Raw genomic sequence first — 25,729 nt, 5'->3', positions numbered from 1 at the left:
ATTTACGTATTGATTAGTTAGCAAAAAACCTGTTTACAGGGTTTACAAAAAATTGTTTATTTTATTACGTTATTTGTGATTATTATTATTATTATGTCAACACTGTATTTATTTAAATGCCAACTATAATACTATTGACTTTAAGGATAAACCTCTAAACAGTACAATACATATGACAGTTAACTCTCGATAGTATGCTATGCATAGCATGTATTAACTATACAATAACTATAGTGCGGATCGTCCTTGAAATGTATCGCTTAATATGATTCACTATTACAGTACTTTACTATACAGTTGTCATCCAAACATGTGATGGAAAATAATGTTTGAAATCAAATGTTTTTTTGTTTTCATTTTAATTATCAAACAAACAAATAATAAAATCATATGAAATATGTTTGTATTTATTATTTCAGTGATAATCTTATCGGTAGTTATTATCGGCTTATCGCTCAAGATATATGTCAAACTAGTGGACTGTAGATATCGTAGCCGTAATGGACTGACAAATGATGAGACTATTGTTGCCTTTTTTCATCCGTTTTGCAACTCCGGCGGCGGCGGTGAACGTGTCCTATGGGTGGCCTTACGTGCACTTCGGGACAAATATCCCGATTGTCATTATGTTGTTTATACAGGTTTGGATCAGTTATCTTTATTATTTGGTGATGATATCGATAACTAAATGATTTTTGTTTGTTTTTTTTGTAGGCGATGTTGAGGCCAAACCCGAAGAAATCTTAGCGAAAGCGCGAAACCATTTTAAGATTGATTTGGATGACTCGTCCATACGTTTTGTATATCTTAAGAGACGATATCTAATCGGTTGCCAATTGTATCCATACTTTACACTATTGGGTCAAAGTATTGGCTCCGTAGGACTCGGTTTGGAAGCGCTGTTCAATTGTCGGCCCAACATCTTCATCGACAGTATGGGCTACAGCTTTACGTTTCCAGTGTTCAAGTATTTAGGCGGTTCACGTGTGGTAGCATATGTCCACTATCCGACTATCAGTACCGATATGTTAGAATTGGTGGCCCAGACACGTACCAGTTATAACAATCGGTCGTTTATCAGTAACAGTCCAGTGCTGACCAAAGCTAAACTTATGTATTATAAACTATTTGCATATCTGTACGGATTGATGGGCCGTATGGCCGAAATAGTGATGGTTAACTCGAGTTGGACTAAAGGACACGTCGAACATATATGGCAACGGGAGGCCCGAACAGTGTATCCGCCGTGCAATACAAGTGATTTGAAACAGTTGTCGTTGGCTAATAAAAATCGTCTGAAAATCGTATCGATTGGTCAGATAAGACCCGAAAAGAATCATAAGTTACAATTGATGGCTTTCAAAGAGTTTATCGATAGACTAGCCGCTGATGACAACAAATCGGTGGCAAAACTAGTCATAATTGGCAGCTGTCGTGACAGTGATGATGAACAACGATTGGATGAATTGAAAAAACTTTGTCATAAACTGGAAATCGACGATAAAGTCGACTTCAAGATTAACATTCCGTACGATGAGCTTAAACGTCAAATTGAAGAGTCGAGTATTGGTTTACATACAATGATTAACGAACATTTCGGTATCGGTGTTGTCGAATGTCTGGCCTCAGGACTCGTAACAGTGACGCACGACTCGGGCGGACCTAAATTGGATTTAATACGAAACGAAACAAACGGTTTTCTGGCAACAGATTTGCACAATTTTGCCGAAATTCTTTATAAAATTGCTAATCTATCGGATAGACAATTAATGGACATCCGAGTGACCGCCCGAAACAGTTCCGACCGATTTTCAGAGCAACAATTCGAGACACTGTTTCTACAATCCATTGAATCAGTTTTTTAATTAAAAAAACTTTTTTGTATTTCTAAAAAAAAGTATTTGAGGGAAAAGAGCGTCTATTTATTGTATTTTTTTATTTAAAATAATATATGAGAGAAATAAACTGTTAATATAAGAAATTTTTAAAAAATTAATCAAATGTTTAGTTTTATTTATTTAATTTTTTTTATTTGATGAAAAAACTTGATTATAAAACACAATTGAAGCGTTAAAATATAGTTGACACAACATTCACAATACATAAATTCATGTATTTAAAAAAATTATATTAAAGGTAATACAACTTTAAACACATACAAAATTATTTTTTCATCAAAATACACAAAATACAGTATTATATAATAATATCAATAAATGCCATTGAATTGCCACTTGTATTGCTGAGCTATTATACTGTTTACGATAATATAGATATATATTTGAATGAAGTGGTTGTCCCCTTACTCCCACACTAACGCCAGTTCACTGTTTCTAATACATAGTACCGACCATTTGTACAATCAATCAATACATACCCAGAGCGCAGTTATATAAATATTTACAGTAATAGTCAGTTTAAATGTCTATTTGTTTATTACATACACACACACACATAGTGTCTGACGATATAATTATATACCACCAGATGATTAGGACTAAACTGATTTAATATATATATATTTATTATACATACATATAGTCTATTAGTATTAGTATAATTATTATACATATTTAAATACATTATTGTATTGTATTAATAGAAAATATAAATTATGTTAATATTATATCTAATATTAATATAATCAATGATATAATTTATATCTATCTATCAATAAATCATATGTGTGTTTATGTTATGCAAATACAGTATAACTAAATAATAAAAATAATAACATATATTTCTATAGATATAGGATATTATGTAATGAATTTTTGATATTTTTCAAGTTTTGTTACAATCAGTGTAATCACTAACTAACTAATTTTACTTATTTATACAACTAATACAACTGTTTTTACATATATTGTAATTTAAATACATATTTAAGTAACGGTAAGTTTGTATTGATTTCAAGTGATTTATAATCTAATCGTTATTATTATTATTATTATTAAACAAATAGCAACTGATTTATACAGTCATAACTGTCAAGATTGAAGACAATGACCACAACAACAACTACAAGACTAATGCGTGACTCATTTGATCGTTTCGGCGATGATTTGGCCAATCTATTGTTGGCGTATCTGATGATAACACCTGAAGACAAATTGAAACTACAATTAGTTAGCAAACAGTGGCAGTCGGTGTTGTTTGGCGTACAGACTGACCTCACGATTGATATCGATCGCAGACATTACAAACAAAGAGTTAAATTGTTTGCTATGATTCTACAAAAGTGTCCAAATATTACCGGAGTTGTCATTACCCACCGTTCTGACTGCTCTATCGATGAATTAGTTGATCTATTGATGACATACTGTCCTCATTTGTTGCACTTAAGACTTCATATACTACATCACGAATGTCATCTGAATTGGGATACTTTTGACCGACTATTGTCGTCATTTGGACCACAATTGCAGACATTGGAGTTAACGACTGTATTTAGTATAAACAATAAACTATTGGTCCGTAAAGTCAGCGATTTTGTACCGCAACTCAAAAAAACTGATGATTGGCTACAGTATGTATCCATCATTAGATTTTAGCCACTATTTCAGTCAACAGGGAGTTTGTCTTTTGCCTAAAAATACTAGTCTACAGTCGCTATCATTTCAGTTGACAGATCATTCAAATTGGCAGTCACTAATTGGTCCGTTTGCCAAAACACATGGCCATCAATTGACAACCGTCGACATTGGTATCAATTTTCGGGAAGAAACAAATTTACCGATATTTGTTGAGGCATTGACACAGATGTCGTTGTCTCCCAATTTGCGTCGACTAAGTCTAACTATTCAGAGGACTTTAGATCCATTTGTCGATTATTCCGACAATTTAATTGATGAACTAATACGACAACAGTTTAGCCGTCGATATTGTTATCAATTGAAAAGTCTTAACATTGAAGTTAAACGAATTACCAATAGTTTATTATTTTATAATTTTTTAGACTCATTGGGCAAAAGTTGCAGACAATTGAAACGTTTGACGATTAGTTTTAGAAATGAAGATAATATTAATAACAGTAATACTGATAATAATTGGCTAATAATGAGTGAATCAATGAAACAGATGAAACAATTGACACATTTGTCGCTTAATTTGGGAATCGGTTTTATTGGCGACAAATTTTTCATCGACATTGCCGACTATTTACCACGACTTCAAGTCATTGATATCAAGTATGCGGACATTAGCCGCCGATCACTGCAATCACTGTCCCGATTGTCTCACTTAACTAACTTACGATTTGCCAACTGTCGTAGCGCTGCCGTACTTTTCCATTGTATTTTCAACGATCTAATTAAACGGCAGCCGAATGTGGCCAAAGTGTTCATATCGTGGGACAGTAATGGCCAACAATTTATGTTTGGCTTTTATAACGATTGTGACACTAATTATTCACCAAAACATCCAAAATGTTTAATACAGTAATAAAACAGTACAAAAAAGAGATAATATTTTTTAAACGAAAAAATTGTCTACACTTTACAATCTTGTTGTAGTTGTTATTGTTTTTACTTATAAATACTAATTTATTTCATAAAAATTATTTGTTAAATTCAATATAATATAATTCCCTATTTGATTGATTGATTAAAAATATTTTGCCTTAATATAAATTATATAATATTAAACTGTTTACTACTACTGGCAACTGATTTTTAAAAAAGTTTAGTAAAACTGAAACTATTTATTAAAATTCAATCAAATCTATCGGATATTTACAAAAATTAATGGACATCTCGAGTAACCGCCCGAAACAGTTCCGACCGGTTTTTTCAGACCAACAATTCCGATACACTGTTCCTACAATCCGTTCAATCGGTTGTTTTTTTTAATTAAAACTTTTTATTATAATTGTGAGAAAAAGAGATCCTATTTGTTGTGCAATTTTATTGTATTTAAATATATATATTAATTTATATATGAGAAAAATAAATTGTTAAAATATATATCGGATATATAAATAATAAAATATACAGTTAACGGCTAAAAGTTTTTTTATTTGACATAAATTATCGGCGATTTATCGGTAAAGTTATGGACAAATGTTGTACAACAACAACAAAAAATTTAATAACTAATAAAAAAATAAGTTATCAAAATTTTTAATTATTTATTTTCTATATTTTTTTATTTGTTTGATGAAAAAACTTGTTATTAAAACACAATTGAAGCGTTTAATATATACTACATATCTATATATCATAAATACCGGTATAAAACAATCAAACAAATAAAAACTTATATAACTTTAAACACATTACACACACAAACATAATACATGATTGCATCAAACTATAAGCCACTCCTATAATGGAGACCTCTGTTGTCATAATCATTGTGTATGTGTTATACAAACAATATTGTATAAAGTGATTGACGAATAATACTGTGTATATTATACAGTGTATAACATTAACATAACATTACTGTACAGTACTGTATGTATGAGTCGATTGATTATTATTGCATGCATTCAATACAAGTGTTGTGTTTATTATAATATTATTATAACATTTGTGGTAATCATATGATGATGTGATGGACGAGTCGCTCATCTATTACTTGCTATTGATTCCCATCTCTATTCCGGTAACACTATTCTTCATGTTGTTGTCGTGGATGGGCTTCCAGTTGTTTATCAATAACTAAGTGCAGACGTTGTTGTCGTCGTCGTCATCGTCGGACAGTGACGTCTCATATAGTAGACGAGCGATACGATCGCCGCCGGTGTCACTCCTGGCAAGCGTTTGGCCGCAAATATCTACATATATATAGCCGTCATCAAAGATCGGGTATGTTTTAGACATATATATCCTATAGTTTTAAGACAATTTAAGACACAATACAAACCGTTTTGGGTTTATTTCTGTGTAAGACATCTCTGACTTCGTTGCTTAAGACCAGTTCGTCGTTCATGTAATCAAATTGCGGACTAATCTCAAGCGACTCTTCGCTCTTAATTTCTTCGGCTAAGTGTTGCTCTTCTCGTTCGTAGTGATCGTAAAGAGCTTTATTTGATTAGTAGTAATATAAAAGTTATTATTATAATGATTTGATTCAACACCAAGAAGTTGTCAATTGAATGAATGAATGGTTTGTTTTATCATTTTTTAAACAAAAAAAAATACAAACCTTCAGATTTAAGACGATAGCTTAAGATGTGATTGCAATCAATTGGTGACAATTGTTTTGCAAACAATTTAACCAATTGATTGACTGAAAACTCGTTGAGTGCCAACACTTGAAAAGCTCTGCAAATTTAAAAGATTCAAATTATTTGTATTAAACAAACAAAAAAAATCATTAATTCATTAGTCCTAACGTCTTAAGCGAATTGTTTCGGTTATTATCCAAATTAATACCCAACTCTTGTCTCCATTTAGACAATGGTTTGCTAATTGATTGTAAAAACTCTTTACTTTCGTCAATGATTTGTCTCGTTTGACAAAACCGGTCATATCTTTGTTGCGAAACAAATCCCATTTCATAACCTTTTGTTTTTTTTAGATGAAAAATAATTGCCGATTAAATATATGTTTGAATTGTTTGTTTTTTTCCGGTGACACTATTAAGTTAACAACATAAATGATTAACCTCTTTGAGTGAACCGTATGTCCGCGTTGTCGGGTCTGAGCCTAAGTCTAAACTCAGACCTACTCGTAAACATCCGATACGGTTCGTCGGTTCCCATTGTTGTCAAATCATCGATTAGTACACCAATGTAGCCATCGGTACGACTTATAATCAGTGGATCTTTGCCAAGACATTTAGCCGCAGCATTAATACCGGCCACTATTCCCTGAGCGGCAGCTTCTTCATAACCGGTTGTACCGTTTATCTGTCCCGACATAAACAGATTATCTATTAGAGAAGTTTCCAATGTTTGTTTGAGTTGTCGCGGATCAATGTGATCGTATTCAACACCATAGCCCGGCCTTAACATTCGGGCCCTTTCGAGACCGGGAATCAAATTAATCACTTGTTGTTGTATTGATTCCGGAAGAGTACATGAGATGCCATTCGGATATATGACATCCGAGTCGAGACCTTCTCATAAAATTTTTTTTATCAGTTATACCCGTATTGTAATTATCATATTATCTAATAATAATAAATTGCAAAACCTTCCGGTTCGAGCCATATCTGGTGACTCTTGTGTTTGAATTTCAAAATTTTCGACTCAATAGATGGACAATAACGAGGACCTCTGACCTCTTCTCTGACATGTCGTGACAAATGAATGTTTTGCGTGATTAGATCTGTCACTCTTTCATCAGTAAATGTAAGCCAAGTATCTATTTGTTTGTCCTCCTATTTATTAAAAAAAATACAACAACAATAATAATAATCACTAATTGTTTATTATTATCTTCTATATGGATCAGTTGATTGCCGATATAGAGTTGTATACCTCTATCCATACGCGATCATTCATGAATGAGAAGGGAATGGGAGGTTTATCGCCATTAGTTGCCACTAAATTACTATAATCAATACTATTCTTATCGATTCTTGGAGGAGTTCCTATTGTTTTTAAAAAAACAAAACAAAAATAAAATAAAATATAAATTATTGTTAACTTCATTAAACGAGTTAATCGACTTTGAAATTTATATATATTATAAAAAAATGATAACCTGTTTTCAGTCGTCCCATTTGAAAGCCTACCGATTCCAGTGTATTGGCCAAACCTATTGCCGGCTCATCGCCTAAACATTTAATCAATTATTTTATTATTTTTGTATGACTTTTATGTCTTTGTTTTAATTCAATCCTTTTCAAATTACTGTACCTATTCTTCCGGCTGGATATGAATCTAATCCTATATTAATAAGACCTCTCAGGAAGGTTCCCGTTGCCAGTACTACTGTGCGACCTCTTATATGCTGTCCATCGCCTTTAAACATGCAATTTATTTATAATATAATTTTATAGTAATATGATATTACTTGTGATAATGCCATGACATTGAAGTTTGTCTCCATTTTTATCTAAAATCAAGTCTTCAACCGAACAACATTTGACAGTAAGATTCGGTGTATTTTGCAATATCTCATTTTGCATCCATTTCCTATATAGGGATCTATCTATCTGTGCCCGCCATCCCTTTCAAATACAAAATATTACAGTATATTACCGGTAATAGCATATATTGTTAGCCAATAAGGTATATTAATAACACATTTTTAAAAAAAAATTAATTAATAAAATTTGATATTAAAACTAATATATCAATACCCAAACAGCCGGTCCTTTACTTCTGTTTAATATTTTGTATTGAATTCCGGAAAGATCTGCCAATTGGATGATTCATTTGAAAAATAATTTTGTTTAAAATAATAATAATTATTATTATAATGATAATCGTCAGTCAATTTATCATTTACCGCATATTTTGCCACAAATGCCATCCATGGCATCGATCTCTCTCATGAGGTGTCCTTTGCCGATACCACCAAATGCCGGATTACAAGACATTTCACCTAAAAAAATGGTGTATTTATTTCAAACTTATTGTTAAGTGTTTTGTATCTTCAATATAATAATGTATTGATAATTATTAGCTAATATTTACCAATAGTTTGTGTCTTATGTGTCACTAATAATACATTTGTGTTCATACGAGACGCCGCACTCACGGCCTCAACACCTGTCAGCCGGGATATGCAAATGAATCAGTAATTAATATTAATTAATTAGTTTTTTTTATATGTATATAAATAAGTGGTCACTGACCTGCATGACCGCCGCCAATGACAATGACATCGAAATCATAGGTCGAGTTTAGTCGCAAACATTTTTTGATGACACTGGATGTTGTTGTCTTTAACAGACAACAATAACCGTTGCGTAAACCATACATAACTGTAGTGATAGTTATGTATGATATATATACCGCGGGGTATATACTCGGTATATATCACTTGAATAGTTTGATGTTTTATTTATTGTAAAAAATTTTTAAAAAATAATTTATTCAATTAATTTTTATCCATTGATGACATGAACCACCAAAACAAACAAACAAAAAAGTTTATCGCATTTAGCAATAATATTGAACAATCAATTTGCAAAACCCATTGACTATATATATGATGTAAACAATATTTTTATTATTATTATTTATTTTTGTTGTTGAATGCATGCCTTTTAATAAATATAGGAGACATACAATTGTTTGCTAACAGATGGCTGTTAACTATTATAATGTATACAATAAATACATAGTTTTTTTGTTGGTTTTTAGTTATACACTGTATATCGTAAATGCATTATTACTTAACATGTATTCTGTATTCAGTATATAATGTAATACTTGAAGTGTAATGTAGTGTATGATTCTTGTGGTATGAGTTTGTTGTGTAACTTATATATATATAAAGAGAGAGAGAGAGAGAGGAAAAAAATAAAAGGTAATACCAGTGGACTAATAGAGTATTTTATATAATATATTATATATCATATATAAAAAAATATTAAGTTTAATATTTTATAAGCACTGGTATTCAACCAAATTGTTGTGTATGTGTATGTGCTCTTCACTTACAGTTATAAATCATATATTGATTGATACATAGCACACACACATTGTGTGTGTGTGTGTGTGTGTGTAGTATTAGTTGGAAATAAAAGATTTGAAATTAATTTTCTATATAAAAGTTATATTTTTTTCTGCCAACTATTCAATAGTTTAGTAATAATTTTATTTATTTATTTTTTTAAATAAGATTCTTTATCTAACAATCTTTGTATATGTGATATTTCATTTGATTATATATATATATATTTCATTTGTATAAAACTAGTTTTCAAACATAATTATTATTTATTATTTTATATTTAAGTTGTAATTATTAAATATTTATCGATAATGCTTATATCATAGTGCATGAAGTTATTTATTATAATTATTTTTGTTATTCAATTTATTTTGATTTATATACGTTATATATATATATATTGTTTATTCATTTAATTGTTGTTCAATGATTTATCTAAATTTGTAATATTATATTATTTATATTTTTCTATTTACAGTATTACTAAATAAATTGTTGGTTAATACACAGTATGTATATATATCTGTGAACATATGTTTCATTTGTTGAAAGACAGACACTATTGATGTCGTATATACAACAACACAAAAGATATCAATTTATAAATGAGTTATCAATTATTGACAAATAATAATATTGAAATAATGGGCGGACGAACATTGAGACGATACCTATTGATGGGACTGTTATGTTTGGTTACTATTGGACTCATCTATCAGTTTACATCACCCGCTTGTTTTGTATCACATTCATCGGCATCGCAATGGATTGGACCCGAGGTTTGAATTGATTTTTTTTTAAAATTTTTAAATTATAAATATGTGTAAACTTTGACAATCATATGGTCTAATATACAGTACATTGCGATTACAATTATGGTTTTATGGTTAGATTTCCTGTATTATGATTTTTTTTGTTATAAAAAAGTAATAATACCGGTATTGTCTTATTATTTGCTTGAAGTAACTTATATTATGAAATTTACAGTTGTATTAAAATTATACTGTAAATTATAATGTGAATTACACTATGAAATAAATTTTTGATGTTTATGAGTTTTATTTTTGACATTATTATATAAATTATATTATAATACCTTTAATATTTCCTTAAATTAAAGTATAAAGAAATTTATTTTTTTAAAAAACAAACTTATTTAAAGATAACATAGAAATGTATTGTAGACAAAAAAGTGTTTTTATTATATATAAAAAATTGTTTTTATAGTGATTTTAATCGTATAAATAAATTAAATGTGTGTGTGTGTGTGTGTGCGCTTAGTGTTAATATTGACATTGAATTTGAATTTAATATAAATCTCACTTTAAATTATTTTTTTAATTTTTAAAAATGCAGTGTTAGCTGAAAACCTAATTTGTTATTTAATGCAACAATTTTTTTTCTCTTTCTCTCTCTCTTTTAAATATCGATTCAGTAATTACTTATTCAAAAAATAAAATCTTATTTAAATAAAATTATATAAATACTATAGTACAGTATTAAGGCTTAGCTTTGATAAAATCTATGTTTATTTTATATACAGTATTTGTTTGATTCACCTTTCTATGACATTTACACAGTGTATTAGTTTGTAATGATGTTTTATTTTCAATAGAAAACTAAATAAAAAAAATTTTTATCAAATGAATTTTTATATATATATATACAAAAAAGTCTATTTATTATTATTATAAAGTAAAAATATAAAGATGTTTGTGTAATCTATGTTTTATTATATTTTATTATAGATTTATTTGTTGGTAAAAAATAAAAGATTATACAGTAAATACTTTATAATAAACTAAAAAAATAAGATGAAATTTTTATATGGAAAACTATACTAAATTTAGTTAAATCTAATTACGTGAAAATCCAGTAGTATTAAACAAAAAAACAAAATATATATATACAGTATATATAATAAAATGCCATTTATTTGTCGATAAAATGACATACACTTTGCAAAAACATATGTCTATATTATACTAAAGCTAATAAAAAAAACATTTTGTCTAAAAACACAATATATATACTATAAATAATTGTCTCGTAAATAAATTGCTATTTTATTACATTGATTGATTACACTACTAGTGTCTTATAATTAATTAATAACACATTTATAATATCGATTGCAATATTAGGCTCACTATAACTATAAAGAGAGAGAGAGAGAGAGAGAGAGAGAGAGAGAGAGAGAGAGAGAGAGAGATTCTATAGTTTTTTAGCTTTTATGGTAAGTGTTTACAAATGTCATCTATCAATCAAATAATATGATATATATTTTTATTAAGTTTGACTATTGTTAGGGATTATCAATAGTGAAGTTAATTTTGAAGCCTAATCTAGCCGTGTGTTTCCAAGTATTACCCCATCAACCATCAAATTTAACATAACTGTGCAATTTTATTGCTATGGTGAACGGTATTTACATAATACAATTGTTTTGTCGGTATTTAATCTATAGAGAGTGCAAAACAATTAAATATTTTTCATTTGCTAATCAATAGTGTTTATAATTTAATTTAATAGTAATGAATGTAGTAGTTTACTGGAGGTTTATTTTTGTTTGCAAAATTTTAGTCCTAAAAATTAATTAAATTTTCAAAATTATTTTAAATAATGCATCGTCTAGTAGTCTCTGGATGTAAAATAGTTTAATTAATAGAAAAAAATGTTTAATTTTAATAAGTGTATATTAAAATTATTGATGTTAAATTTAAAAATAAAATAAAATATAAATTTTAATTTAAGAGGTTATCAAAAGATTTAATTAAATATTGATCTAGAATTTAATTATTTTTTGATTTTATAAACCATTATATTTGAAAATTCAACATTTTTAGCTATATTTTGTAATAAATTCAATGTTAAAATAATTTTTATTATAAATTGGAATTTTTTTTGGTTAATATTTGAAATAAAATTATGAAAATAGTGAGATAATTGTGTTTTGATGTTTTCATATATATAGAGAGTTAATTGATTGAATTAAAAGTTAAAGTGAAAATCTCTGATTGAAACTTTCATTATGATATGTTATATTCTCTTTAATTATTTTTTTAGGCCATAACATAATTTTCATATTAATATTTTTCCGTACCAGTAATATGTAGTCTATTGATATTAATATATATTAATATATTGTAGTATATATATATATATATATCACAATTAAATATAGCAGAAATTTGCTCAATTAATTCAAATTATATTTCACTGTATATTAAATGTAATATGCTTTTATTTAATTTATACTGTAATGATATATTAGTTATTTATATTTATAAATATATACAAATGTAAATGTATATATATATATATATAATATTTTTATATATTGGATATATATATTGAAATTATTTATATAGTGTAGTCAAACTTATTTTATTTTTAAATTAATAAGTTATATATATATAACTTATTATAACTTATATATATATATATTAATATTGCTGTATTATCATATTATCATTTATAAAAATATGTAGTTTTTATTTAAATTATTCCAATAATTATTATTAGTAAAGAAATATATTTTTTATTTAATTTTTTACTAATTATTTTTTAGTTATCATTTTTATTAATATACTCAACATTACTATATTCCGGTATTACTAAATTATACAAATATATACATATTATATAGTTATTTGTTGTATATTTTCAACAATTTGCATAATTTACACTCAATTATTACTATATATAATATTTACCCACAAATTACTCTATAATGTTAATTATGATTTAAATTATGATTCATAATTTTTGCTTAATTATGTTTTATTATTTGACAAAATTTTTAGATTTATCATAATTATTATTATTATTATTGTCTGTAATCTGTATCATATATGGAAAATAGGACTTGATTTTTGAATGACTCCCATAATTATAATCATTTAATCGGATATTTATTTGAAACAATATTAGGACAAACATTATTTTTAATGATCATTTGTCTGTGTTATCATCCAAAATGTTAATACATATTATATATATATTAACAAATATAAACTAATTTTAGAAATTAATTAAATGAGTTGTAATTATCACTATTTAGAAATTTTTCGCAATTAAATCTATTTAAAAAAATAGTTTTTAAATGACATTTTCAATATAATCTGTTACCATATGCTTGTAATTGTGTGTTATTTGCATACATTTATGTTGTATTAAAAATGTAATTTAAATTTTTAATTGTCAGTAATCAATATTTATCAAAAAAAACTTGAAAAGTTTTGTTTACTGAAATCTATAATGGCTTTTTGAGTCTGTCTGTCTGTCTGTCTGTAGCATTTTTTTTGCGAATTTTGAAATTCTGATTTCAGATTCGGTTAGAGGACTACTAATAATGTATTGAAAAGTTGCATCAAAATTTTGATATCTCTTCGGGAACATAAAAAAAATGGCGGCCAAAATTAAGAAATTTTTAAGAATTTTTTTTTAGGTATAGATTTGTATAAAGCATCAAAAACAAGCATAAGAAATATGCATTAAAATTTTGATATCTCTTCGGGAACAGAAAAAATGGCGGATTTGAGAAATATTTTCATGAAATCACCTTTATTTTTACTGTTTTAGATACAAATATTGACTTATATAATAAACTGAGCATATTGTATAAAAATATTGCGTCAACATTTAATATTGCGTCACTATTTAATATTGCGTCACTATTTAATATTGAGTCATTATTTAATATTGCATCACTATTTAATATTGCGTCATTATTTAATATTGCATCAACATTTAATATTGCGTCATTATTTAATATTGCGTCATTATTTAATATTGAATCAACATTATTATTGCGTCACTATTTAATATTGCGTCAACATTTAATATTGCATCAACATTTAATATTGCGTTACATTTAATATTGCATCACTATTTAATATTGAGTCATTATTATTGCGTCACTATTTAATATTGCGTCACTATTTAATATTGCGTCACTATTTAATATTGCGTCACTATTTAATATTGCGTCATTATTTAATATTGCGTCATTATTTAATATTGAAGCAACATTATTATTGCGTCACTATTTAATATTGCGTCAACATTTAATATTGCTTCAACATTTAATATTGCGTCATTATTTAATATTGAGTCAACATTATTATTGCGTCACTATTTAATATTGCGTCATTATTTAATATTGCGTCATTATTTAATATTGAGTCAACATTAATATTGCGTCAATATTTAATATTGCGTCACTATTTAATATTGCGTCACTATTTAATATTGCGTCATTATTTAATATTGCGTCATTATTTAATATTGAAGCAACATTATTATTGCGTCACTATTTAATATTGCGTCAACATTTAATATTGCGTCAACATTTAATATTGCGTCATTATTTAATATTGAAGCAACATTATTATTGCGTCACTATTTAATATTGCGTCACATTTAATATTGCGTCATTATTTAATATTGCGTCAACATTTAATATTGCGTCAACATTTAATATTGCGTAATTATTTAATATTTTGTCAACATTTAATATTGCGTCAACATTTAATATTGCGTCAACATTTAATATTGTGTCAACATTTAATATTGTGTCAACATTTAATATTGCGTCAACATTTAATATTATAAATAAAGAGAAATTATTATTTCAAGTCTCATTTCGAGTTGAGCCGTCAAAGAGACAACATGTAAGTCTTACTTATTTTATTATTTCAATAATAATTAATATTATATTTAAAATAATTATTAAAAATTACTTTTATTTGTTATTTCATTAAACTGATAATAGTGTCAACATTAATATTGCATCAACATTTAATATTGCGTCATTATTTAATATTGAAGCAACATTATTATTGCGTCACTATTTAATATTGCGTCATTATTTAATATTGCGTCATTATTTAATATTGCGTCAACATTTAATATTGCGTCAACATTTAATATTGCGTAATTATTTAATATTTTGTCAACATTTAATATTGCGTCAACATTTAATATTGCGTCAACATTTAATATTGTGTCAACATTTAATATTGTGTCAACATTTAATATTGCGTCAACATTTAATATTATAAATAAAGAGAAATTATTATTTCAAGTCTCATTTCGAGTTGAGCCGTCAAAGAGACAACATGTAAGTCTTACTTATTTTATTATTTCAATAATAATTAATATTATATTTAAAATAATTATTAAAAATTACTTTTATTTGTTATTTCATTAAACTGATAATAGTGTCAACATTAATATTGCATCAACATTAATATTGCGTCAACATTAATATTGCGTCAACATTAATATTGTGTCAACATTTAATATTATAAATAAAGAGATTATTATTTCAAGTCTCATTTCGAGTTGAGCCGTCAAAGAGACAACATGTAAGTCTTACTTATTTTATTATTACACTTAATAATTAATATTATATTTAAAATAATTATTAAAAATTACTTTTATTTGTTATTTCACTAAACTGATAATAGTGTCAACATTAATATTGCATCAACATTAATATTGCGTCAACATTAATATTGCGTCAACATTAATATTGCGTCTACATTAATATTGGATCATTGTTTAATATTGCATCAACATTCCATATTTTTATAAATAAAGTGAAATTACTATTTCAAGTCTCATTTCGAGTTGAGCCGTCAAAGAGACAACATGTAAGTCTTACTTATTTTATTATTACACTTAATAATTAATATTATATTTAAAATAATTATTAAAAATTAATTTTATTTATTTCATTAAACTAATAATTGCGTCAACATTAATATTGCGTCAACATTAATATTGCGTCTACATTAATATTGGATCATTGTTTAATATTGAATCAACATTCAATATTATTATAAATAAAGTGAAATTATTATTTCAAGTCTCATTTCGAGTTGAGCCGTCAAAGAGACAACATGTAAGTCTTACTTATTTTATTATTACACTTAATAATTAATATTATATTTAAAATAATTATTAAAAATTACTTTTATTTGTTATTTCACTAAACTGATAATAGTGTCAACATTAATATTGCATCAACATTAATATTGCGTCAACATTAATATTGCGTCAACATTAATATTGGATCATTGTATAATATTGAATCAACATTCAATATTATTATAAATAAAGTGAAATTATTATTTCAAGTCTCATTTCGAGTTGAGCCGTCAAAGAGACAACATGTAAGTCTTACTTATTTTATTATTACACTTAATAATTAATATTATATTTAAAATAATTATTAAAAATTACTTTTATTTGTTATTTCACTAAACTGATAATAGTGTCAACATTAATATTGCATCAACATTAATATTGCGTCAACATTAATATTGCGTCAACATTAATATTGGATCATTGTATAATATTGAATCAACATTCAATATTATTATAAATAAAGTGAAATTATTATTTCAAGTCTCATTTCGAGTTGAGCCGTCAAAGAGACAACATGTAAGTCTTACTTATTTTATTATTACACTTAATAATTAATATTATATTTAAAATAATTATTAAAAATTACTTTTATTTGTTATTTCATTAAACTGATAATAGTGTCAACATTAATATTGCGTCAACATTAATATTGGATCATTGTATAATATTGAATCAACAATCAATATTATTATAAATAAAGTGAAATTATTATTTCGTCTCATTTCGAGTTGAGCCGTCAAAGAGACAACATGTAAGTCTTACTTATTTTAATATTACAGTTAATAATTAATATTATATTTAAAATAATTATTAAAAATTACTTTTATTTGTTATTTCATTAAATTGATAAGTGTCAACATTAATATTGTCAACATTAATATTGTCAACATTAATATTGCATCAACATTAATATTGCGTCAACATTAATATTGGATCATTGTTTAATATTGCATCAACATTCAATATTATTATAAATAAAGTGAAATTATTATTTCAAGTCTCATTTTGAGTTGAGCCGTCAAAGAGACAACATGTAAGTCTTACTTATTTTATTATTACACTTAATAATTAATATTATATTTAAAATAATTATTAAAAATTACTTTTATTTGTATTTCATTAAACTGATGTGTCAACATTAATATTGCGTCAACATTAATATTGCGTCAACATTAATATTGCGTCAACATTAATATTGGATTATTGTTTAATATTGCATCAACAATAAATATTATAAATAAAGTGAAATTATTATTTCAAGTCTCAGTTCGAGTTGAGCCGTCAAAGAGAAAACATGTAAGTAAAGCTTATTTTATTATTAGTGTTAATAATTAATATTATATTTAAAATAATTATTATCTGCTATTTGGTTTATTTATTTGTTTATTAATTATTGCGCAAATAATAATATTGTGTCACTAATTTATAGTGGGTTTACATTAATATTGCGTCAACATTAATATTGCGTCTCTATTTAACGTTGCGTCAATATTAATATTAACATTTAATATTATCTATAAAGTTATTTTGACTTTTTCTTATACATAATATATTTATTTTATATTAAAATATTTAAAGTTAATTACAAATAAATATTTTAGTAGATTCAAAATCATGTCTGATTCTGAAAACGAAGATTACTTAGATTCGAAAAAGCGAAAAAAATCTGCTGATAGACAGAGAATAGCTGATAAAAGACTTAAAGATAAAGAATCACGTGATCGTGAAAAAGAAGCCGACAAACAAAGAAAAGCTGATAAACGTCTCAAAGATAAAGAATCACGTGATCGTGAAAAAGAAGCCGACAAACAAAGAAAAGCTGATAAACGTCTAAAAGATAAAGAATCACGTGATCGTGAAAAAGAAGCCGACAAACAAAGAAAAGCTGATAAACGTCTCAAAGATAAAGAATCACGTGATCGTGAAAAAGAAGCCGAGAGACATAGAAAAGCTGAAAAACGTATCAAAGATAAAGAATTTCGTGATCTTGAAAAAGTAGCCGACAAACATAGAAAAGCTGATAAACAACTTCAAAATAAAAAAACACGTGATCTTGAAAAAGAAGTCAAAAAATTAATTAAAGTAAAAAATCAAAATAATTCTAATTTTAAGAAATTTGAAGATGCAAAGCTATTAGGTCCTACTGAAATCTGTTCGTGTTGTGGATGTTTATGGTTTATCACACAAATTCGTTCTTTCAACATAGTTAACTTCACAAAATTGAATGACAATGAGAAAGCACAAATCGATTTCTTTAATTTAAAAGAAAATTGTCATTTTTGCAATACATGTTATCAAGATATATTAAAGTCTAAAATTCCTCGATTATCTTTATCTCATGGACTGATGTTTCCAGAAATACCAGAATGTCTTAATAGTCTCAATGATTTAGAAGAAAGAATGGTGTCCGCAAGAATAATATTTGAAACAATATTACATTTACCAAAAGGTGGACAGTATAAAATGAAAGGAAATGTAGTTAACGTTCCAGTAGATCCAAATGCAATGCTTCCATTATTACCAAGAATTGACGATGAATTGCACATTATAAGAGTACAATTAAAAAGACGTATTAATGATCCACCTCGATTGGATAACAAAGACTTGTATAAAACTGTTAGACCACACGAATTAAAGCAAGCACTTAATTTTTTAATTAAACAAAGTGCCTATATAAATGCTGGTGTTAAACTAAAACATGACTGGTATAAACGATTTCCCAAAGAGTTTTCTCAAATAAATGAATCAGAAGAAGATAAACTAACTAATAATATTATTAATGATGACGATGATATTGTTGGATGTTTAGATACACTTTTGGATAGTGATGATCCACAAGTTGGAGTAGCATATGCTCCTGGAGAAGGAAAAAAGCCTTTAAATATTTTGATTGACATTAATGCTGCATCGTTGGCTTTTCCTAAGCTTTTTGCTGGCCAAGAGCGTCCGTTAATTACTAAAACTATGAAATTTTCAGTAGCAGATTACGCAAAATCAGAATTAAGAAGACATGATCGCCGTTGTGCTGAAAATATTCCTTATCTTTTTTTTACATTTAAACGAAAGCAATGGAATGAGGCTATAAGTGCTACAAATATTTTTAAAAGAAAAATAAAAGGACAAGCGGAATGGTCAGTTAATGATGCGTTGGACAGCACAAAAGTTAATAAAGCTATTGCATCAGACAAGGCATTTAAAAGCATGTCCAAACTTAGGACAAGTCCTTCTTATTGGGAACAAAAGCGTGACGAAACCATAGCAATGATAAGACAACTTGGATTGCCAACTTTATTTTTCACTTTATCCGCAGCCGAATCATCTTGGGATGAACTACTTGTAATTTTAAGTAAAGTTTTAAATAATATGTCAATAACATTAGAAGAAGCAAATAATCTTCAAAGAGACGAAAAGTTATCATTAATAAGACGTGATCCTGTGACGTCAAGCAGATATTTTGAACACAGATATCGAAATTTTTCAATCTAATTATAAAACCTGGAGTAGCATTTGGAAATAAACGTGTTATCGAAAGTTATTATAGAGTTGAATTTCAACATAGAGGTTCGCCGCATATACACGGTCTTCTTTGGCTATCTGATGCACCAAAATATGACAAAAATAATGATAAAAGCAATGATGATGTTATTAATTTTATTGATGAAATCACATCAACATCTACAACAGCTTATTACGAAACGGATGATGAAGAAGATACACAATGCGTTGATGAGGATACAACAAATCTCATTAATACGGTGCAAATACATCGACATAAAGATAATTGTCTTAAAGTAAAGAACACGTGTCGTTATCGATTTCCTATGCCGCCAATGGATGAAACAAAAATATTAAAACCATTGGATGAAAATGTTTTAGATAAAGACCAAAAAAAACATAAAGACAACTGTAGTTCTATTCAAAAATTAATACAATCATTTGATGAAAAAGAAAACAAAAATATAATTAACTATATGTCTTTTGACGATTTTCTTAAAATGACCAAATTGTCATATACCGATTACATTGATGCCATCAGATCTTCAATCAAACGCGAAGAAATATTTTTAAGACGTTTACCTAATGCAGTCAATATCAACGCATATAATCAAATTTGGCTTAAATTATGGAGGGCTAATATAGATATACAATATTGTCTACATCCATATGCTTGTGTTAAATATTTATGTGCCTATATAAGTAAATCTATGCGTGGGATGTCGTTGTTATTAAAGCAAGCATCAGAAGAAGCAAAGAAAGGTAATAAAACAATTCAAGAACAAGTACGACATTTAGCCAACACTTTAGTTAATGGAACAGAAATATCAGCTCAAGAAGCGGTATATCACGCTTTAAGTATGGATATTTCTCGAATGTCAAGAGTAACAATGTTTATAAATAATGGCCCACCAAATGAAAGATTTCAAATGTTGAAATCCCGTAAAGATTTAGAAGAAATGCCAGGTGACTCAAAAGATATATCAATTAAGGGTCTTTTAGATCATTATATGGCGAGACCAGTGATAATTGATATAGTTAATAATTTGTGTTTAGCTGAATTTGCTGCGTCATATAATTATTGCAAATCAATATCTTCTAAATTACTCGAATCAAATAAAATTGACTTTGACTTCGACGATGAAGAAACTAACGATGAAAGCGATATAAAAACTTCATTACCAAACATTATAATTCTTCAAAATAATATGGGATTTATGAAAAAAAGACAAAAAATGAAAATCATTCGCTACAAAAAATATAATAAACAAAATGATTCGAATAATTATTATCGTTCAATGGTAATGTTGTTTTTTCCTTGGATTGATGAAGAAAAAGATCTTAAAGATGACAAATGCAAAGATTTATATGAATCTAATATCGATACAATTAAAGCAAATTTGAAACTATTTGATCCACAATTATTAGAAACTGAATTATTCAACGTCATTAATGCTAATGATAAAGAAAACGATGCAAACGATATAAATGAAAATTCTAATGATGAAATTTCAAAAGATCATGAAATTTTAAATATTAGATCACCTATTGCTAATATTTTTGATGAAACAGACGAATCAAAAGAAAGCACATCCAAATCTTATATTGATAAAATCACTGTTCCAAAAATAATAGATGAAGATGAGTATAGAAAAATGATGAGATCATTAAATATTGAGCAACGCAACATTACAATGGATATTCTACATCGATTTAAAACAGGCAAAACGCCATTTAATATAATATTAATGGGATCTGCTGGTGTTGGTAAAAGTCATGTGCTTAAATGCATTTATCAGTCAATAATTCGCTTTATAAACACAATACAAGGAACAGATTTGGATTCAATCAAAATATTGATAACTGCATACACAGGAAAAGCAGCATGGAATGTTGATGGAATAACATTACATGCAGCATTAGCTTTTCCACATCAGCAAATATCTGGTGGAAATTTGAATAAATTGTCTGCCGATACTTCAAATACAATGCGCTGTAAATTAAAAGATTTAAAACTATTAGTTATAGACGAAATAAGTCTTTGCAGTAATAAAATATTTAACTGGATCGACAAAAGACTAAAAGAAATATTTCAAAATACTTTACCATTCGGTGGAATTTCCATACTATTAATTGGAGATCTTCATCAAGCAAAACCAGTTGGTGGTGGATGGCCATTTAAAGAAGCAAAAGATGGATATAACGCTATAATCGGTCCTTATTTATGGAGAAAATTCAAATCATATGAATTATCAATAGTGATGAGACAAAAAAATGACATTTATTTTGTTGATTGTTTGAATAGACTTGCAAATGCTGCATTAATTGAAAATGACATTAAATTACTTAAGTCTCGATTTAATGTGGACGATTCTTGCAAAAATAAATCAGTTTGTCTATATTATACTAATAATGAAGTTGCATTGCATAATACAAAAGCGATCGAAGATAAAGTGGGTGAATTACTTAGTAATAAAGCTATTGATGACATAAGAGGATACCGGGATATAAATGAGAGACAAAAAATTATTGACAAAATTGAAAAATTGACATATCAGGATACAAATGGCTTAATGAACAATATAAGTTTCAAAATAGGATTAAAATACATGATTACATGTAATGTTGATGTCTCTGATGGTTTATTTAATGGTGCATTTGGGACATTAATGAGAATTGATAAAGACAAATATACATCAAATATCAATACAATATGGTTACAATTTCCTAAAAATTCTGGATTAGAAATTCGCCGAAAGTACATGGAATATATTAAACAAAATTTTATTCCAAACAATTGGACACCAATAGAACCAATAAAAAAAGATTTCCAAATGGGTGGCTTTCTTAATGTTCACGTAACACGTTTACAATTTCCACTTGTGTGTTGTGAATCCATGACAATACATAAAAGTCAAGGATCAACATTTGAACAAGTTATTGTTAATTTAACAAAACATTTACCTCGAGAGTTAATTTATACAGCATGTTCTCGAGTTACATCAATTAATGGATTATACCTGGATGGAGATTTTAAATTAATTGAAAATCTAAAGCCAAGACAAAGTGATATGGAAATTTTCAATGAAATACAAAGATTACAATCAGAAGCAAGACTTCAAATGATAATTAAACCTTTAGAATGCTCAATACGAAAAGATTATGCTATTACTTATTTAAATGTTCAGTCAATCAGAAAAAACATTTTAGATTTACAATATGATGACAACATATTGGCATCTGATTTGTTAATTTTAGTGGAGACACGGTCAAAATGTCAATACAACTTATTACCTAATATTGGACAAATGTCAGCAATAAGTCATGTTTACTCTGAAAATTCTACAATTGCAATTGGAGGCGTTGCAATATATGCTAAAAACTCTAACAACGTATCAGCTATATGCTCATTAATTGATAGCAATGAAAAATCTAATTGGCATTATGAAATCTCTTGTGTCAAATTTAATAATATTGCAGTTGTTGGAGTTTATTTATCATCTCGTCTTCCATTTGATACACTCAAAAGTTTACTAAACAACATTGAAAATAAGACATCTAATTTTGTTCATATAATACTATGTGGCGATTTCAATATAGATTACTGTTCGAAAAACGGACAGACATTACTTAATTTAACTATGAAAACATTTAATTTGAGATCATTAATACCAGAAAATGTCTTTACAACTAATTATCGAAGTCAAATTGATTATATTTTTACAAATAATTGGAATGATAAAATTTATCAATATGACTTTTATGGTAGCTATCATATACCATTTTGGATTGATGTTTCCATTGACGTATCTATAACTGACATAAGTTCTCAATCAAGTGACTCATCAACTAAACAAGAAAATGATTTGATAAAGCCATTAGCAAAACAAAGCAAAATTTCTGAAACAATGTCAGAAATTCTTTTAGATGACATTAAAGAGTCTTCAGTTACAATTACAAAACTATCTCAAGAAACAATTCAAGATTATTTGAAAGTGAAAGATTCAAAAGTATCTGCTAAAAAGTTATCACAAGAAGATATAGAAAAGTACACGCAATTACAAGATCATCAAATTTCAAATATTTGGCTTTCAAAGACATACAACAATTATCTACATGAAGATCTTATAACAAGTGATTTACGATTACTTGATGGATCAGAAAACAATGGATGGCTAAACGATTCTCTAATTACAAATGGAATGGCTGTTATTTTTAACAATCAAGCTAATAATAATAACTTACTTAATTTTCAAACTTCTTATCGTTTTCAACAAAATTATCCATATTTAAAACCTAAGTATTATTTCACTAATGTTGGACAAGAATTACACCAGATTGTTAACACTGGTAACCATTGGATTTACATCAATGTTCAATATACATCATCAACAACAATTACATGTAATGTTTATGATTCGGTTAACACATTAACTGTTAGCGAATTAATTGTACGCGTCGCAAGTGCACATATAAGACAACTCGACATAACACCTCAATTAAAATATCAATTTTGGCGAGTAACAAAACAGCCAAATTCTAATGATTGTGGTGTTTATGCTTTAATGAATATGGCATTAAATATTTCTGGTATTAATCCAAGTTCAATAAGACAAACTGAAAATAGTTTCAATTTGCGTCAAAGATTACAAAGATGGTATGAATCTGGACAAATTTCATTGCCAATTACTCGAAATACCGAAGCAAAATCCAAATACATAACAATACCAACTCTACATTGTTTGTGTTCGAAAACATTTAATAATAATATGATTCGCTGTACACAATGTGGTGAAAGATTTCATCAAAATTGTCAGCAGGATAATAACACAACACAAAGCAATTTTGTTTGCACAAAATGTGTTGAACCAAATCAAGATATTTACGATGTATTGTAAATCATAAATCTATATATAACTATTATATCCTTTTTTAAATATACTTTTGTATTTAATATTTGATGTTTAAAATAAAATTAAAATTTTATATAAATGTGGTTTATTTTTTATAAATGACAATTAATTTGCGAACATAATATTTTATACCGTCAAGTTTTTTTTCTGATAATGCTTTCTAGCATTCTTAACTGGTTTATTATAACTACTTATTTATTAGAGTGAACAATTAACATTTAATAAATTTTTTGAAATAAACATTTTCTATATTTTTTTTGTTTTAATTTAATTATTTTCCTATTATTTAATAAGTTGTAGTATTTACTAAAGTTTTATTAATTTGTTATACAAATACAGAAAACAAATATAATTTATAAATAAATTTATTAATATTAATAAAAATAAACAATTCAATGCCATAGCAATACATAAAAATATAATACAATATAAATTAATATATATACAGTATGTTTTTTATAAATAATTTATAATAATAAAATAAAAATTAACATTTTTATTTCAAAAAAAAACTAAATCTTTATACTCTAACTGTATGTAAACATTATATTTACATTTAATTAAAAATAATAATTTATAGCAAAAATTTTTACAGAGAATATACAGAATATATATATATATATATATATATTGTATATAAACTACACATTATATATTAATATAACAAATGTAATACAGTTATTAAACTATGAAATTAAACTTGGTCGATTTATTAATTCAACTAATGTGTCTAGGTGGTTTTCTATATCAATCATGGCAAATTAGTTCAATATATTTTAGTTACGATACCAATACTAATGTTAAATT

The 25,729-nt window shown here is 26.8% G+C and overlaps 3 protein-coding genes across 3 annotated transcripts; 2 read left to right on the top strand and 1 right to left on the bottom strand.

Annotated features, from left to right (window-relative positions):
- The first annotated feature begins 301 nt into the window (after window positions 1–301).
- LOC128963797 (GDP-Man:Man(3)GlcNAc(2)-PP-Dol alpha-1,2-mannosyltransferase-like) lies at window positions 302–1,952 on the top strand. The gene is made up of 2 exons (XM_054310332.1): window positions 302–641; window positions 715–1,952. The coding sequence occupies exons 1-2, from the start codon at window positions 398–400 to the stop codon at window positions 1,863–1,865; spliced, it is 1,395 nt and encodes a 464-aa protein (XP_054166307.1). The 5' UTR covers window positions 302–397; the 3' UTR covers window positions 1,866–1,952.
- Window positions 1,953–5,479: 3,527 nt separating this feature from the next.
- LOC128964981 (protein MTO1 homolog, mitochondrial-like) lies at window positions 5,480–8,986 on the bottom strand. Its single transcript, XM_054311635.1, has 14 exons — window positions 8,755–8,986; window positions 8,594–8,668; window positions 8,406–8,501; window positions 8,257–8,312; window positions 7,968–8,124; window positions 7,811–7,915; window positions 7,656–7,727; window positions 7,430–7,542; window positions 7,143–7,329; window positions 6,613–7,065; window positions 6,341–6,509; window positions 6,151–6,269; window positions 5,869–6,026; window positions 5,480–5,779 (listed from the first exon to the last, which is right to left on the bottom strand). The coding sequence occupies exons 1-14, from the start codon at window positions 8,879–8,881 to the stop codon at window positions 5,657–5,659; spliced, it is 2,010 nt and encodes a 669-aa protein (XP_054167610.1). The 5' UTR covers window positions 8,882–8,986; the 3' UTR covers window positions 5,480–5,656.
- A 9,142-nt stretch (window positions 8,987–18,128) lies between these two features.
- On the top strand, window positions 18,129–24,907 carry LOC128963769 (uncharacterized). The gene is made up of 6 exons (XM_054310297.1): window positions 18,129–18,509; window positions 18,627–19,941; window positions 20,019–20,316; window positions 20,551–21,170; window positions 21,342–23,319; window positions 23,779–24,907. Exons 1-6 carry the CDS (start codon window positions 18,129–18,131, stop codon window positions 24,905–24,907), a joined length of 5,721 nt encoding a protein of 1,906 aa, XP_054166272.1.
- The last annotated feature ends 822 nt before the right edge of the window (window positions 24,908–25,729 follow it).

Source organism: Oppia nitens, unplaced genomic scaffold (genome assembly GCF_028296485.1).
Source record: "Oppia nitens isolate AA-2021 unplaced genomic scaffold, nextdenovo-longstitch-racon4-pilon3 scaffold15_pilon_pilon_pilon, whole genome shotgun sequence".
NCBI lineage: Eukaryota > Metazoa > Arthropoda > Arachnida > Sarcoptiformes > Oppiidae > Oppia > Oppia nitens.
The sequence above is the reverse complement of the archived record's forward strand: the minus strand, read 5'-3'. Positions and strand labels throughout refer to the sequence as shown.